The following is a 13,780-nucleotide window of genomic DNA, read 5'->3' as shown; positions in this document are numbered from 1 at the left end:
AAAAGGAGAAGCAATAATATGTTAATACACTGTGCTGTAGTACAACTGTGCTTGTTATGTATGCGTTACCCACCGGCTATTGACAAGATGACCACAATGAAATCAAAAACGTTCCAGCCGTTTTTGAAGTAGTAATGTCGCAGTGCAAAGAGCTTCAACACACACTCTCCAGTGAAGACGACAATGAAAGCCACATTCAGTTTGAAGAGGAAACTCTCCTTTTCAGCGCTTTGGTTATCCGTTTCCACCATCATGGTCACCATATTGAGGCAAATGAGTACCATGATAAAGATGTCAAAGAACTGCTGACTGATGAAGTCAAACACCAAGCCCTGGATTAGGTTCTGTAAGTCAGAGGGAGACAGAGAAAGGAGGGGGTAAATACAAATCCAAGAAGGTCAGTTGGCTTGTTCACACCAGCAGGGAGGAAAGGGTGTCAGTGAAGGGATCACTGATGACATCATCATACCATACATGCCAAGCACCTTACTCGTAATCATACTTCTCAACAACAGATGATGATTTTTAAGTGTTTAAGTGTCACTAATTGTATAACATTAAAACCACTGACAAAGTGAGGGACGCAGCTCATCTTGTTACCATGTTTACCTGGGAAATCCTGCTTCCTGGCATTCATGTAGGTGTTACTTTCACACTTGCCACCTAAGCATGGCAAGTATTTTTGCAGACCAGTAAACTCCTCTGGCAATGGGAACAATATTCCCTTCCTGTAGCAGCCTCTCCCAGCAGAGTACCCTGCAGAACTGCTTAGGAAGGGATCAACAATGAGGACATGGGTCAAATCCCAATCCTCAATTTGGCTCAACAATATGGCTTTATACCTTAGTTTTACAGAGGTAGTCGGCCCCTTTTCTTTTAGGTATCGAGGAATTGTGGTCATCTAGGCATACTCTGGTTAAAGGGCTTTGAAAGGCTAGACAACCACTACCCCTTGATCCCTAAAATACAGAGGGCAACTTACCTAAAAGGGGCCAAGTAGTAGGGCCAATGGAAGGATTGGTATTAAGCCTAATATTCAAAGGCGTTCACCTGGCCTCCAAACTCCACAGATAACAATCTGGTGGGATCTGATGGTATCTTTGGGAAGCAAACCGTCTCCACAAAGATCCCACAACCCACAGCACCCAAAGGATCTATTGCCAAAGTCCCAGTACCAGACTTTCCAAGACGTCCTTGGGAGGTCCTGTGCAGGACCTGATCAATCAGAGCTGTTCTGGCTGAATGAGGAGGACCTGCTAATACTAGACATATTGTGATGGCTGATCCATGTATAATGTAGACTGCACATAATATATGGACATAGCCACCATACTGTGACCTATTGTGTTGCGGCCAAAAAAGATCAAACAACTGTAAATGAGTGACTCACTGTTGGACGAGGAATTGGCTTCTGTGGCTTCTTGGATCCAAGTTTCCTCATAGCCTCCAAGTACTTTTTTTGTTCGTCAGTCATGAAGATGTCTTTGTCTCCAATGTGCAGACACAACACAACACAATGATTCTTATGTTCTTTTAAGTGACAACTCTTGTGTACTTTAAGGTGAAGTGTATATATATATATATATATATATAACATAAATTACTTTTGTATAGTCTATTCACTATAATAAGTTATACTCATCTTTTTCTTTTGTTGGTTGAAATTGTCAATAATGACACCAATGAAGAGGTTTAAGGTGAAGAAAGAGCCAAAAATAATGAAGATGACAAAATATATGTACATGTAAAGGTTGATCTCATAAGATGGTTGGTCCTCAACCTGAATGAAAACAAGAAAAGACACAATATTTCTTTTAAAATCATATTTACATTAAGAGATGATTGTTTGACAGTTTGGGGCAGCCTGAATATAGTTAAAACAGTAATTGCACGTTATCCAGCAATGATACTGTAGATGAGATAAAAATGGGCTCAGTCAGCACAACTACCACACGTATATATCAGATTAACTAAAAGCGCAGGCAAGTCAGAGAGGACAAATAAACTAGATTCAATTTTGCAAAGATGTTAGATTTCTTTTAATGTAGACAAAACATACTTAATTAGTTGAGAGTAATTTATGCATACTCAAGTAAAACTGAGGCAATTTTGTAGAAGAGTTTACACATTTTAGATTAATAACATAAATCAGCTCCAACTCGTCACATACTGACACTTTGAAAAGCAGGTTAAGGTTCCCCCAAAGAGCTACTATTGGATGATCTGGGCTACCCAAGCTGGTAATGTAATGGGTGAGGGACGGGTTGCTACAGCAACGGGGAGAATTCCAGCAAAACTTTCCACATTAATTAAGAACTTTTAATGCGTAACACAAGACTGTGCGGAGTACAAGACGAGACTCGTGTTCGAGTTCCATGCTTGGGAGGCAGTTGTCTATCCTCCTCCTTCTCCCATCTGTGATCTGTGTTGATAAGGCAGCAGTGTAGAATGATGTTTTCCTGTCGGCATTTACTGTTGGTGCAGCATTACTTATTGCGGCAGAAGGAGAACTAACAACATGCAGCCACAGAGCAGTTCCCCGTGCGAAGGATACTGATGCAAAGGGCTCATGACGAAGGGTCAGTTTGTGACACATCAGTGTATCTAAAACTGTGAGTAATTACCTCTCTTGAGTCAACAGCAGCATACATGATGTCCATCCAGCCTTTAAAAGTTGCCTAAAATTCAAAAAAAGTTTTCTCAAATGTTGCACCTAAATACAATAAATATATCTTTCACCAAGGAGGTGTAAGCATACAATCGCTGAAACGGCACCCCTCACCACTTGAAGCAGGGACAGGTAGCCTTGTCCAACATTGTCATAGTTGACTTTGACGTTGGTCCAGCGGGCTTCCTCTGTGGCTTCTTTAAGAGCCATGCAGTCACTCCGATTGTTGACCTCAGTAAGGGGGAAAAGTTCTCCTGTGGTGGTGTTGATGCATCGGTAGAACTTCCCAGCAAACAAATTAACTCCCATGATGCTGAAGATGAGCCAGAAAATCAGACACACCAGCAGCACATTGAAGATGGAGGGAATTGCTCCAACAAGAGCGTTCACCACCACCTGCATAAAACAAGAGGTCTTTGTTTGAATCATATAGAAATATATAAAAACATACTTCAAATCATATTGGCACTTACCTCAGACGGCTCCCTGACAGCAGGCAGCCATGACGTACGCATGCATTCAACAAACATGATACGGGAAAGCCAATCAAATTAGTACAAGGGTGCTTTATAACAAACATATAACATAATATAAAGCGATAATAAATTACGTTTTATTATGGTGTTATTAGAAATATTAAAAATGCATATTGTCTAAAAACAGATGTCAGAACTGAATATGAGGTAGAAACGGAAATAAAACAATATATCAAGGTGCCATTTAAAGAAACTGCAACCATAAATCAGTAAAAGTTAAAATGGTGCAAAGCGAACATAGATCAATTAAAAATACTGGGATTTTTCAATTCACTTTGATGTTTATGTTATAAGAGACACTATGAAGCCAAGATATGTCACATTTTTTTCTCGTCAACAAGTTTTACATTTAAAGTCAGCGAGACATGACAAAATAAAAGTTAGAGAGCAATTCAGGGCTCATAAAGAGGTAAATAAAAAAACATAAATTACATTATTGCATAAGGTGACTGATGCATGTTTCGTTGCTAAAGCAGAATACATGAAATGCTAAGTCTTTAAGGAGCAAAGAAGACAGATGATCGCCTATTCACTAAAAAATATGTTCCTAAAAAAAGATTGAAAAGGATTAGCATATTTCTCCCTTAACAATACATAAAATCATTAAACAACTCAAGAAATACAGAGAAATTTCAGTGTCTAAAGGTGTGCCACCTGTGATCTCCGGACCTTCAAACAACCTTCAGACGACACTGTATCAAGAACCGTCATTCTTCACTAGCTGATGTAACAACGTGGGCAAGAGATTATTGTGGGAAACCTTTGACAAGTGCTTACTTACAAATACCACTTAAACTTTACTAAGCCAAAAGAAGCCTTAAATGTCCCAAGTAGGGAATGTTGGAGAAACTTGAAATAAAAAATGTAACAACAGTAACATCGTACTGCTGCACACTTTAAGATGTGTTTGCAGGAAGAATAGAGCAACTGAAATGCTTCATTGCTTAAAAGCCCTTTAAATGTGGTGAGAAGGAACGGCAGCATTACAAAGTAAAAGCTTTACTGTCACAAATTATTTTTTTTTTAATATGTTGCAGGCCTGAAATATACAAATAAATATATGTCAGCAAATGTAATTAAGTTGACAAGACAAAATAAGTTATACTTTGATGTTCACACAGTTTTTTTTTTTTTTTGCATTTTTTATACCATCCCAGCTTTATTGATTTGGCGTTTTAAATCATTGTCAGTCATGCTAACGACTCAAACTTGACTATGCCGTGCTTATGCATGCAATTTCCAAATCAAATGAGCATCAGTAGCCAATAACTTACCCTCATTCCTTCAAATCTTGAAAGTGCACGAAGAGGCCTTAGTGCTCTGAGGGTTCTGAGGGATTTGATTGGTCCAAGGTCAGAGTAGCCCAGCAAGTTGGCAACTAAACTAATCAGGGAAATCTGTGGCAGAATCAAAACATTTCCTATTTAAACGTTAACACAGACTTGAACTGACATGGCGCATGTTTATGTGTATTCTCTGCTACAAATTACACATGAAAGGGAGCATTAAAACGCAACAAAAAAAAAAACTTACATCCACAATGAAAAAGTCTAACCAACACCAAGCGTTGGTGAAGTAGGTCTTGAAACCGTATGCAACCCATTTAAGGAGCATCTCGATTACAAAGACGTAGGTGAAAACTTTGTCAGCAAACTCCAGAATGATTTTGATGGTTCTGCGTTTTTCTATGTAGATGTCTTCAAAGGCCTGGGAAAAGACGACATTAGGTTATTTAAACATCCAAAGAATATTGAAGTATCTTTTTGAAGTCAACATGTGTAAATTTGTTGTAGTGACGGCTGCCCTCACCAGAGCTCCACTGCTGAGAAGGATCATAAAGATGATGAAGGTTTCAAACCAGTCATGCTCCACTATAGTGAAGCACGTCTTACGGAGATTCCACCATTTCTTGCCTTTGCCTTGAGTGATGTCCACAGTCAGACATGGCCAGTTCTTCACACATTCTGAGGAGAGAGAAACAGTATACAATAACTTCATCACCTACAACTCAAAGGAATGACCTTTGAAATACAAGAAATCGCTCTATAACTGGTCTGGCTTGTTTGTGTATTTGTCATTTATACCGTCAGTGAAGCAGGCCTCTGGCTCCACGGGGTCTGGCTCTTCCTCTTCCTTTTCTGCTTCAGGCTCAGATGGTTGATAGTTTGCTGTGCTGCACACTGAAGAATCCCCATCATTCAAAGCACCAATCAGCTTGTCAAGAATCATAATTGAAGCTCAGTTAGACTACCATTATGAAGATAATATATTGTTGCAGATTTTTTTTAAGATCTTTTTAGAAATTCTGGGCTAAGAATAATACTCCGGTTAACACAGTTACTCACTTTGATTTTTCTTGGGATGTCAGATTCATCTCCCAAACTTTTCTGAAATAGCACAGGAATAGAAAATCAAATTCAATAAGCAGCAAGAGAAACATCCACCATTCTGGAAACAACAATCCTACTCCCCAACAACTGTGTTTTAGCAACTGTTTTACCATTAGATTACCAGTTAAAAAGATAACATTTCCACAGTACGCTCAGTTTTCGAATAATTTAAAGTACATTGTTACAATCTGAATTAATATACATTGCAAGGACTACATGCAACAAAATACATCGTTAGACAGAGAATGATGGTTATGACTTACATTTCTAGTTATGATTTATACATTTCAATATTCATAGTTTGCATAACCCTACAGAGATTGGGCTGTTTAGTTTGTGGGATTTTGTTTAACACACTGCTTGTCTTTGTGTCATGAAATAAAGTGAAATACTGTGTTTTAGCTATATGTTGCATGTCTCATTGTTGATAAAGAATAAGCCTTATTAGAGAAATCTGCCTGTGTTTAGAAAACTAATTAAAATTTTCAGCGTGAAAGAGACAGATTCAGTCTACTTTTCTTACTTTATTCGGTAGATTATATGTTTCATCTTCATCTGAGCGGTCAGCATCATCTGCGCCATCCTCATCATCGTCATCATCGTCATCATCGTCATCATCGTCATCATCTTCGCTCAGATTTTCAAAATCGGACTCTCCTTTCGCAATTGGCACATTGAGACTAAGCTCTCCATCCACAATAAATCTAGTGAACTGGCTTTCAAATGGACAGTCCGACAACCCATCTGCCTCTTTGAAAGTATGAGGGGTGTCCACATGGTTCATTTCAATTACTTCCGTTTTAGATTCGACCTCATCCACCGGGTCCTCGTCGGGCTCCTTGAGCTTTCTGCCAAGGATCTGCAGGACCATTCGAATAATAAACGCTTTCAACCAGTCGATGCCCCGCGTGATTCTCCCAATGGCAATCTGGAGATTGTTCATCTCTCCGTCATCGTCCCCGGCTGACAGATTGTCTCCACTGAACGAGCTGAGCAGCAAGGCTAAGAAGAGGTTCAGCACCTGAGATGAAAGAGCGGTAAATATAGATATTACATTAAAGTGAATTTAGGATATTTAAGGCATATAAATAGTGAAATGTTTCATATGAGCCAGATCTTCTTGTATCTTTTTAAATGGTCTTAAACAATAGTTCTCCGGGATTTCTGGAGGTCTTTAAAGATTTTTATTTGGACATTGACTTTTTCTCTCATTTTCAGTCCGGTCCTTGTTCCTGACTTGTTTGCATTTTTTTTCTTTATTTTGTTTGTTAAGTAACTTAAAACTTATCCATGTATCATCAATATATATCAAAAATAACACTTAACTCAAGGAATGAACCAGTGTTTTGTCTACAAATAACAGATGACTTGGCAAAGAACCAACTTTAAATTGTATCACTTGGTTACCACAAAGAAACGTCATTTGTTCCCATTTCTTTAGCTGCATCTATGAAAAACAGCAAAGATGACACAGTCTGACAGACAGAAAATAGGATTTTTGCAGCAACAAGGTGATTCTAAACAGCTATTAGCTGAAAACCTGGCACATCTCAGCATGGTGTGCAGTGTGTCCTTAAAACATTTGAGCAAACTGGACAAGTGGAGGACAAAAGCAGAAGTGTCAGGCCTAAAGAACTATCTACAGCATATGAACAGGATCTGAAAGTGATGTCCTTAAGAAAGAGGAAAAAATCCAGCAAAAGCCTAGAGCCGTTTATTGGGCGCTACGAATGTCTATCAAATGACGTCTGGTTCTTCCCATGCTGCTTTGCGCGCGATTCATAGCCAATTGTATCACTTATACCAGATGACGTATGTAGAGCGACAGAAATTCGACGAGGAAGAAGGCAATGAAATCTTTCAACGCCAAACGTTGCTCTTTTTTAAAAGTAAACTTGCGTTCTAAGCTACTTAAAACACTTTCTAAGGCTGCATCGAACGGTAACGTTGTGTCCGCTGCCATGTTGGATTAACACTCTACAAGCTTCGGTGTCGCGCATAGACATCGTCATCATCATCGTCTTGCCGCCCCCCCCCCCCCCCGTTCTGTGATTGGTTCCCTAACTCAGGGTGATTTCCAGGCTGCCTTTGCAGTGTGAATGAAATTGTGCGCAAAGCAGCATGGGAATTCCAAGGCTAAAATGACACAAGAAGTGGGCTGAAAATCAGTGGCAGCAGGTCTGATGGAGGGATGAATCCTCCCCAGAGCCCGGACCTCAACATTACTGAAGCAGTGTGGGATCATCTTGGCAGAGAACGGAACAAAAGGCAGCCCACATCCAAAGAAGAGCTTTGGGATGTCCTTCAAGAAGCCTGGAGAACTATTCCTGAAGAATACTTAAAGATACTTTATACTGTATTTACATTCTTGCTTGCACATGTTCCAATAAATAGCTGCACCTATTTCCCCATTTTACAGGCAAAATATAAAGACATAAGGGAAGGATCAATACTTTTGCACAGTACGGTTATTTGTTATGAATATTTACTCTGTACCACTGGCCTCAGATGATAGTTTACCCGAAAGCAAGTGAAACAATTTTGTTTAAGCTCACAGACACTCATCACTGAGTAAAAGTGTGCTAACATTGAATAATCAAAAAGAAAATTCTGGTCTCGCTCAAATACACAGTGATGGCACATCAATAACTATTACGTTGTCTTACTCCTGTTTCAGACACACCTATATTTAGGTTCTTAACTCTGTTAGCCAATTTCTCAGTTCCTGTTTATCAGGTTTAGCGGGTTATCATAGTTACATGGGCTGGCTGATCTCTCTCATTCCATTGCAGGGGCTGTGAAACAGTAAAGAGGGCTGACAGACAAAATGAGCTCCACAAAACCCAACCTGACAGGGAAGGAGTGGAAAAAGTGCAAGACTTATGATCAGAGAGAAAGAGCAAAGGTTAAAGAGATTTTAAATGGGATTTTCAAGTTGGTTTTGAAGCAGATGTAGTACTCTGATGATATGGAAAGTTCAGTCCTTATCTAAAAAGGATTATTAGAAAATGTCATTTAGATGACAAGAGCCAGTAAAACATTACAATTTCATGCGACTCCTTTTTCTCCCAAAATGCTGCACAATTTACAACTCTTAGACATCCATGTCCCTACCGATGACCTTGTCTCCAGGAAAAAGAAGTGGAATGCAAAAATATTGCACATAATCATCATTTTATATATCCCTGAACCTACATGCGCTCTGCTCCATATGCTGTGGTGCTGACGGGCCAATATGATTACCTCTACATCAATTACTAACTCAATCTGCTATCAAATGTCTTTTCCTTTACACCCGTCAAGCCCCCTGCCACCTGAGCTCTGCTCTCTCAGCTGTCTGTGTTTGTTCCCTCAGCTGCAGCATGCTTACTTGAGCCGGATCTTAGCACATACTCAAGGTCAAAACCACTGTTCGGTGGTTCAAGTCATTTGATTTAAATAGAAACCCTCCTGTGATGTATTCGAGTTTACTATTTGACTTTATTTGAGGGCAAATAGTGTGCATCTTTGAGGTGAGCATAGTGCTGCATAACTGTGGAGGGTGAGGATAGCAAGATACAAAAAAAAAAACCCAACACAATAATTTTGGCACGGTGTGGTCAACACAATGCTTCAGTTGATGCTTGACGATGAGCCATTTCCTTTTTATTTCTATGAATAACCCAACAGGATATTGTTGTGGCTCTAGTAATCAAATATGATCCTGAAATGATGCCTGGGAGCGATTATATGTGTAGCCTTGTTGTTCGAGGCCAAGATAAAAGGTCAGGGAGAATATTTTCATGGTACAGACACTCACAATTCCTCTCAAGGCACCATGACGTACAATGCCTTTCCACGCAAATTATATGGAAAAGTCTGTACCTGAAAAATCAGTTGAAAAGCTGTCATATTAAACAACACATTTTTGTTTACATTTGTGTCTAATGTGAAGCTCAAGATGGTGTTTAGCTCCCGTCTTTTCTCCTCCAGCTGTGTCTGTCAATCCCTGGCATACCCCTGCGGTGGGATTAACAATAGACTGCTGAGATGTGCTTCCCACAAAACCACCTGGCATTACAGTAAGCTGAAGGGAAGATTTAGAGAGATTTCAAAAAGGCTTTACAGCTTCACAGTCTCGACAGTTATTAGGACTTTAGTTTTTGAATGTGTGTTTGAGTGGCAGCAAATGTAGCCAATAGGACTTCTGAAGAAAGTTTTTCTGTACCAATGGAGGCATCATGATGTTGAGAAAGCCACAGGATAAGAACGTCCGTTTACCCCGATCCAATATAAAAGCAGAGTATGAATCACACCCATGTGATAAAGAAAACAGACTATTTTAATTCTAAGGTTTTATGTATCAGGATAGAGTTCTTAGGTCCTTGCCATGTCTTGGAAACTATGTAAATACGACTCCAGATGAACACTAAGCCATTATTTCCCAAAAACTAAGCCAGAATACAGAAGCAGTGTGTGAAAAACTAAGTACACACAATGATTCAACAGCTTGTAGAACCATCTTTAGCAGCAATAACTTATAACAGTAATCATTTTCTGTTTGACGTTATCACATCGTTGTGGAGGAATGTGGGCTTTCCTTACCACATTGCTTCAGTTCGTTGATGTTTGCAGGCATTCATTGATGCACATCTCTCTTAAGGTACCACCCACAGCATTTCAATCAGACGGTTTGTTGCTGTGTTTGGGATAAATCTACTATTCACAGTTCCCTCAATGAGTGCAAGGTGCCCAGATGAAGGGCAATATGATGGTTACCAGAACTCCGAAAAACTTGTGCTCCAGCTCAACAACTTAACTTAAAATCTTGTTAAATTTATTTGCATGTTTCAGATTTAAGATAGGAATCAGTAATGGATAATTGGTGGACTCACCACAAGATTCCCAATGACCATGACCATCATGAAGACAACTAAACACATCGCAGGCCCAGCCACCTCCATGCAGTCCCACATGGTCTCGATCCATTCCCCGCACAGTATGCGGAACACAATCAGGAACGAATGGAAGAAGTCGTGCATGTGCCAACGTGGCAGCTCGCACTCTGTGGAGATCTTGCACACACAATCCTTGTAGTTCTTTCCAAAGAGCTGCATACCCACAACGGCAAAAATGAAGACGATGATGGCCAGCACCAAAGTCAGATTTCCCAAAGCTCCGACTGAGTTACCGATGATCTTGATTAGCATGTTGAGTGTGGGCCAGGATTTTGCCAGCTTGAAGACGCGAAGCTATCTCCAACACAAAACAGAAGAGAACAAAGACAGTGACTAAAACAAAGCAATTGTCTGTATTCTAAGTAGGTACAAATAAATCTAATCATCGTGTCTCACCAGACGGAAAGATCGTAGGACTGACAGGCCCTGGACATTTGCCAGCCCCAATTCCACCAGACTGAGAGTCACAATGATGCTGTCGAAAATGTTCCATCCAACTTGAAAGTAGTAGTAAGGATCCATGGCAATAAGCTTGAAAACCATTTCAGCTGTGAAGATCCCAGTGAAAACCTAAAAGAGTAAATATTTTATTTAACTCCAACTGATGTGGGAATATTTCTTTGCTGTAATCTAAAATCATAGACATGGTAAATATTCACCAGATTCCCCACTGAGAGCATGTTGTCAAACTCCGGGGTCATGGGGTAGTGCTCCATGGCCATGAAGAGGGTGTTGAGCACGATGCAGATGGTAATAGCCAGGTCAACAAAGGGGTCCATGACCACAAAGAGTACCCACTTTTTAAAGACAACCCAGGGTATGCAACAGTTCCACTTTAAGAACACGTCTGAAAATTTGTACCAGCAAGGTGGGCATGGCCTCTGTGCCTCCTCCAACTCTAGACAAACACAGACAAGAGTAGAAAGGGTAATATCAAACAGTATGAAAGGGTTATTTTTAACCTTAGCAGACTATTTGTCATATCTATAACATGATTATTTGGATTATCTTTACACTTTTGATAGAGAGGCTAATGAGTGACAATAAAATTCACGTCTTACTAGGCTGAAATAGCCCTAGCTTAACACCATGAGGGCATGACACTGAATGTTGACAGGGATCCCTGCAGCACAAAATGCGATTAGCCAGACTGTGGCAAGCTCAAGACAATGCTACTGCACTGGCCTTCAGATAAATTCGTGTTTAATGTTAAGTGCTTGATAATCTAACCAATTAGAGCATCCAATGTCAACTGTCGTGTATTTCTTTATCATCTGAAGGCACTTTGCACTTCTAGATGCCTCCATTCTACCAAACTGAAAAAGGCTTCATGTTATTGTATCAGCAAATCTTTTTTACGTATGTCCCATGCATAGAGATCACCATCGTCACTGTACCTTCCAAAGCAGTAGCTGTAACCACAGTCATGGCACTAGTGGATCTCTGCGTCAGGCGCGGTTGATCCAGATGAAGCATGCTGTGCACAGACTCTAACGACTGCCGTCTGAGTTCATAATCTGCAGCAGACTATGGAATGTGTTTGGAAATTGTTTGAATACATTTGAATAAAACCACATAATGACAGATAGAAAAAAGAAACATCTGCACATAGTAACTTTCTACAAACTCTCCTTATCAGATTAGATGAAGTGTAACCGTGATCATCTAACCTCGTCCATGGTGGGTGCTCTAATCATCAGACGGGGAATGAGTCTCCCATTACAGTCCTTGACAATCTCATCTTGTTTGAGTCTCTGGTCTTCATCTCCCACCTCGGATATTGTGTGATGACTGATTGACTTCTTACTGGTCAGAGTGGCTTGACTTCCAAGGGCTAGAGCCTGTTTGGTAAGAGATCAAGTTTTCAGTAGTACAAACCCTCTTTTAAAAAAAAAAAAAGTTGTGAAGCTCTAAAATGCAACAAAAATTTTAATCTGTAATATCTTAACATTGTTCTGGAAAATTTAAAAAAAAAAAAGGAGATTAATTGGTGACAGGTATAGGTGTGAGGATTGAGTGTAAAGATTTCTCAATGCAGAATTGCAAACAACTTTAGTCTTTTGACATTTACAGTTGATAATATTATGAAAAGATTCAGGAAATCTGGGGAAATCTCAGTGCATAAAGCAAAGGCTGGAAACTACAGTTGGATTTGAGTGATCTTCAGATCCTCAGGCAGCAGGCTCTACATGAGACACCGTTATGCCACCATGATCAATATAGTAACATGGGCTCAGGAGAACCTTGCAAAACCATTTTCACTCAACACGGTCCTCTGCTACATACAGAAATTTTACCTGAAAGTATGAGATAAAGTAGGGCTGGGCAACGATTAAAATTTTTAATCTAATTAATCACATGATTGATTAATCGCATTTGTACGCAAAATTTAAAAGTAGTGTATCGCTTTTAGCATTTAGTTTTATTTTAAATGTGCTGCCATATGAATGAAAGTGCCATAACATTTGTTGTGCAAACACAATTTTAACATCAGCATTTTTATGTAGTTTTTATGTGGAAGCCTCGCTCCACTGTCTGTTTCCTTGAATGACTTGCTGCTATCAATTGTGTGTTTTGCCTTTAAGTGATATCTTAAACTGGAACTACTACGCTGAGAAGACAATTCAACTTGGCAGAGTTTACAGATGACTTTCTGTCGACTCCGCCGTCTGGAAGAACTTTAAAATGAAAATGGCAGAGTAAAAGTTCCGTACCCTTCTCCATGTTTGGTGGATCCGCCAATTACTTTCTTTTCCGGTTCCGCAGCAGACAGCAACAGACTTTTACAATAATAAAATAAATAATAAAACAGGGGTGGTTTGTGGCGTAGTGGGTTGAGCAGGTGCCCCATGTACAGAGGCTACAGTCCTCGCTGCAGCTGGCCCCGGTTCGAGTCCCGCATCGGACGGCCCCTGTACTGCGTGTCGTTCCCCCTCTCCCGGCCCCCTGCTTCCTGTCTCTCTGAACTTTCCTATCCAATAATGGCACAATAGCCCTCAAATTTATTTTTTTTAATTTAAAAAACATAAAAATAAAAATCATTTTAAAAAAAAATATGCGTTAATGCGCGATAAAATATTTATCGGCGTTAAATAATTAATGCGTTAACGCGATAATAACGAGTTAACTTGCCCAGCGCTAAGACAAAGAGAAAGCCTATCAAACAGCTCTGAACAAAAGCTCATCTTAGATGGACAGAAAGACAGCTGACACATGTTCTGTGGTCAGATTAGTCCACATTTCCAAAAA

General features: G+C 39.8%; 1 protein-coding gene across 1 annotated transcript in view; it reads right to left on the bottom strand.

The window, feature by feature from the left end:
• The window catches only part of scn4aa (sodium channel, voltage-gated, type IV, alpha, a), a 30,575-nt gene that overhangs the window by 4,426 nt on the left and 12,369 nt on the right, over positions 1-13,780 (bottom strand). The window contains exons 11-26 of the mRNA XM_075458272.1: positions 12,202-12,372; positions 11,929-12,058; positions 11,191-11,429; positions 10,928-11,101; positions 10,469-10,825; positions 6,118-6,615; positions 5,550-5,591; positions 5,289-5,418; positions 5,014-5,168; positions 4,738-4,911; positions 4,479-4,601; positions 2,783-3,064; positions 2,625-2,678; positions 1,643-1,780; positions 1,391-1,495; positions 74-344 (exon numbers count right to left, since the gene is read on the bottom strand). Of these exons, the coding sequence (XP_075314387.1) occupies positions 74-344; positions 1,391-1,495; positions 1,643-1,780; positions 2,625-2,678; positions 2,783-3,064; positions 4,479-4,601; positions 4,738-4,911; positions 5,014-5,168; positions 5,289-5,418; positions 5,550-5,591; positions 6,118-6,615; positions 10,469-10,825; positions 10,928-11,101; positions 11,191-11,429; positions 11,929-12,058; positions 12,202-12,372 (3,043 nt within the window). The remainder of the gene's footprint in view (positions 1-73; positions 345-1,390; positions 1,496-1,642; positions 1,781-2,624; positions 2,679-2,782; positions 3,065-4,478; positions 4,602-4,737; positions 4,912-5,013; positions 5,169-5,288; positions 5,419-5,549; positions 5,592-6,117; positions 6,616-10,468; positions 10,826-10,927; positions 11,102-11,190; positions 11,430-11,928; positions 12,059-12,201; positions 12,373-13,780) is intronic.

Source organism: Odontesthes bonariensis, chromosome 23, assembly GCF_027942865.1.
Source record: "Odontesthes bonariensis isolate fOdoBon6 chromosome 23, fOdoBon6.hap1, whole genome shotgun sequence".
Taxonomy (NCBI): domain Eukaryota; kingdom Metazoa; phylum Chordata; class Actinopteri; order Atheriniformes; family Atherinopsidae; genus Odontesthes; species Odontesthes bonariensis.
Note: the sequence above shows the minus strand (reverse complement) of the source record. Positions and strands in the feature narration are given on the sequence as shown.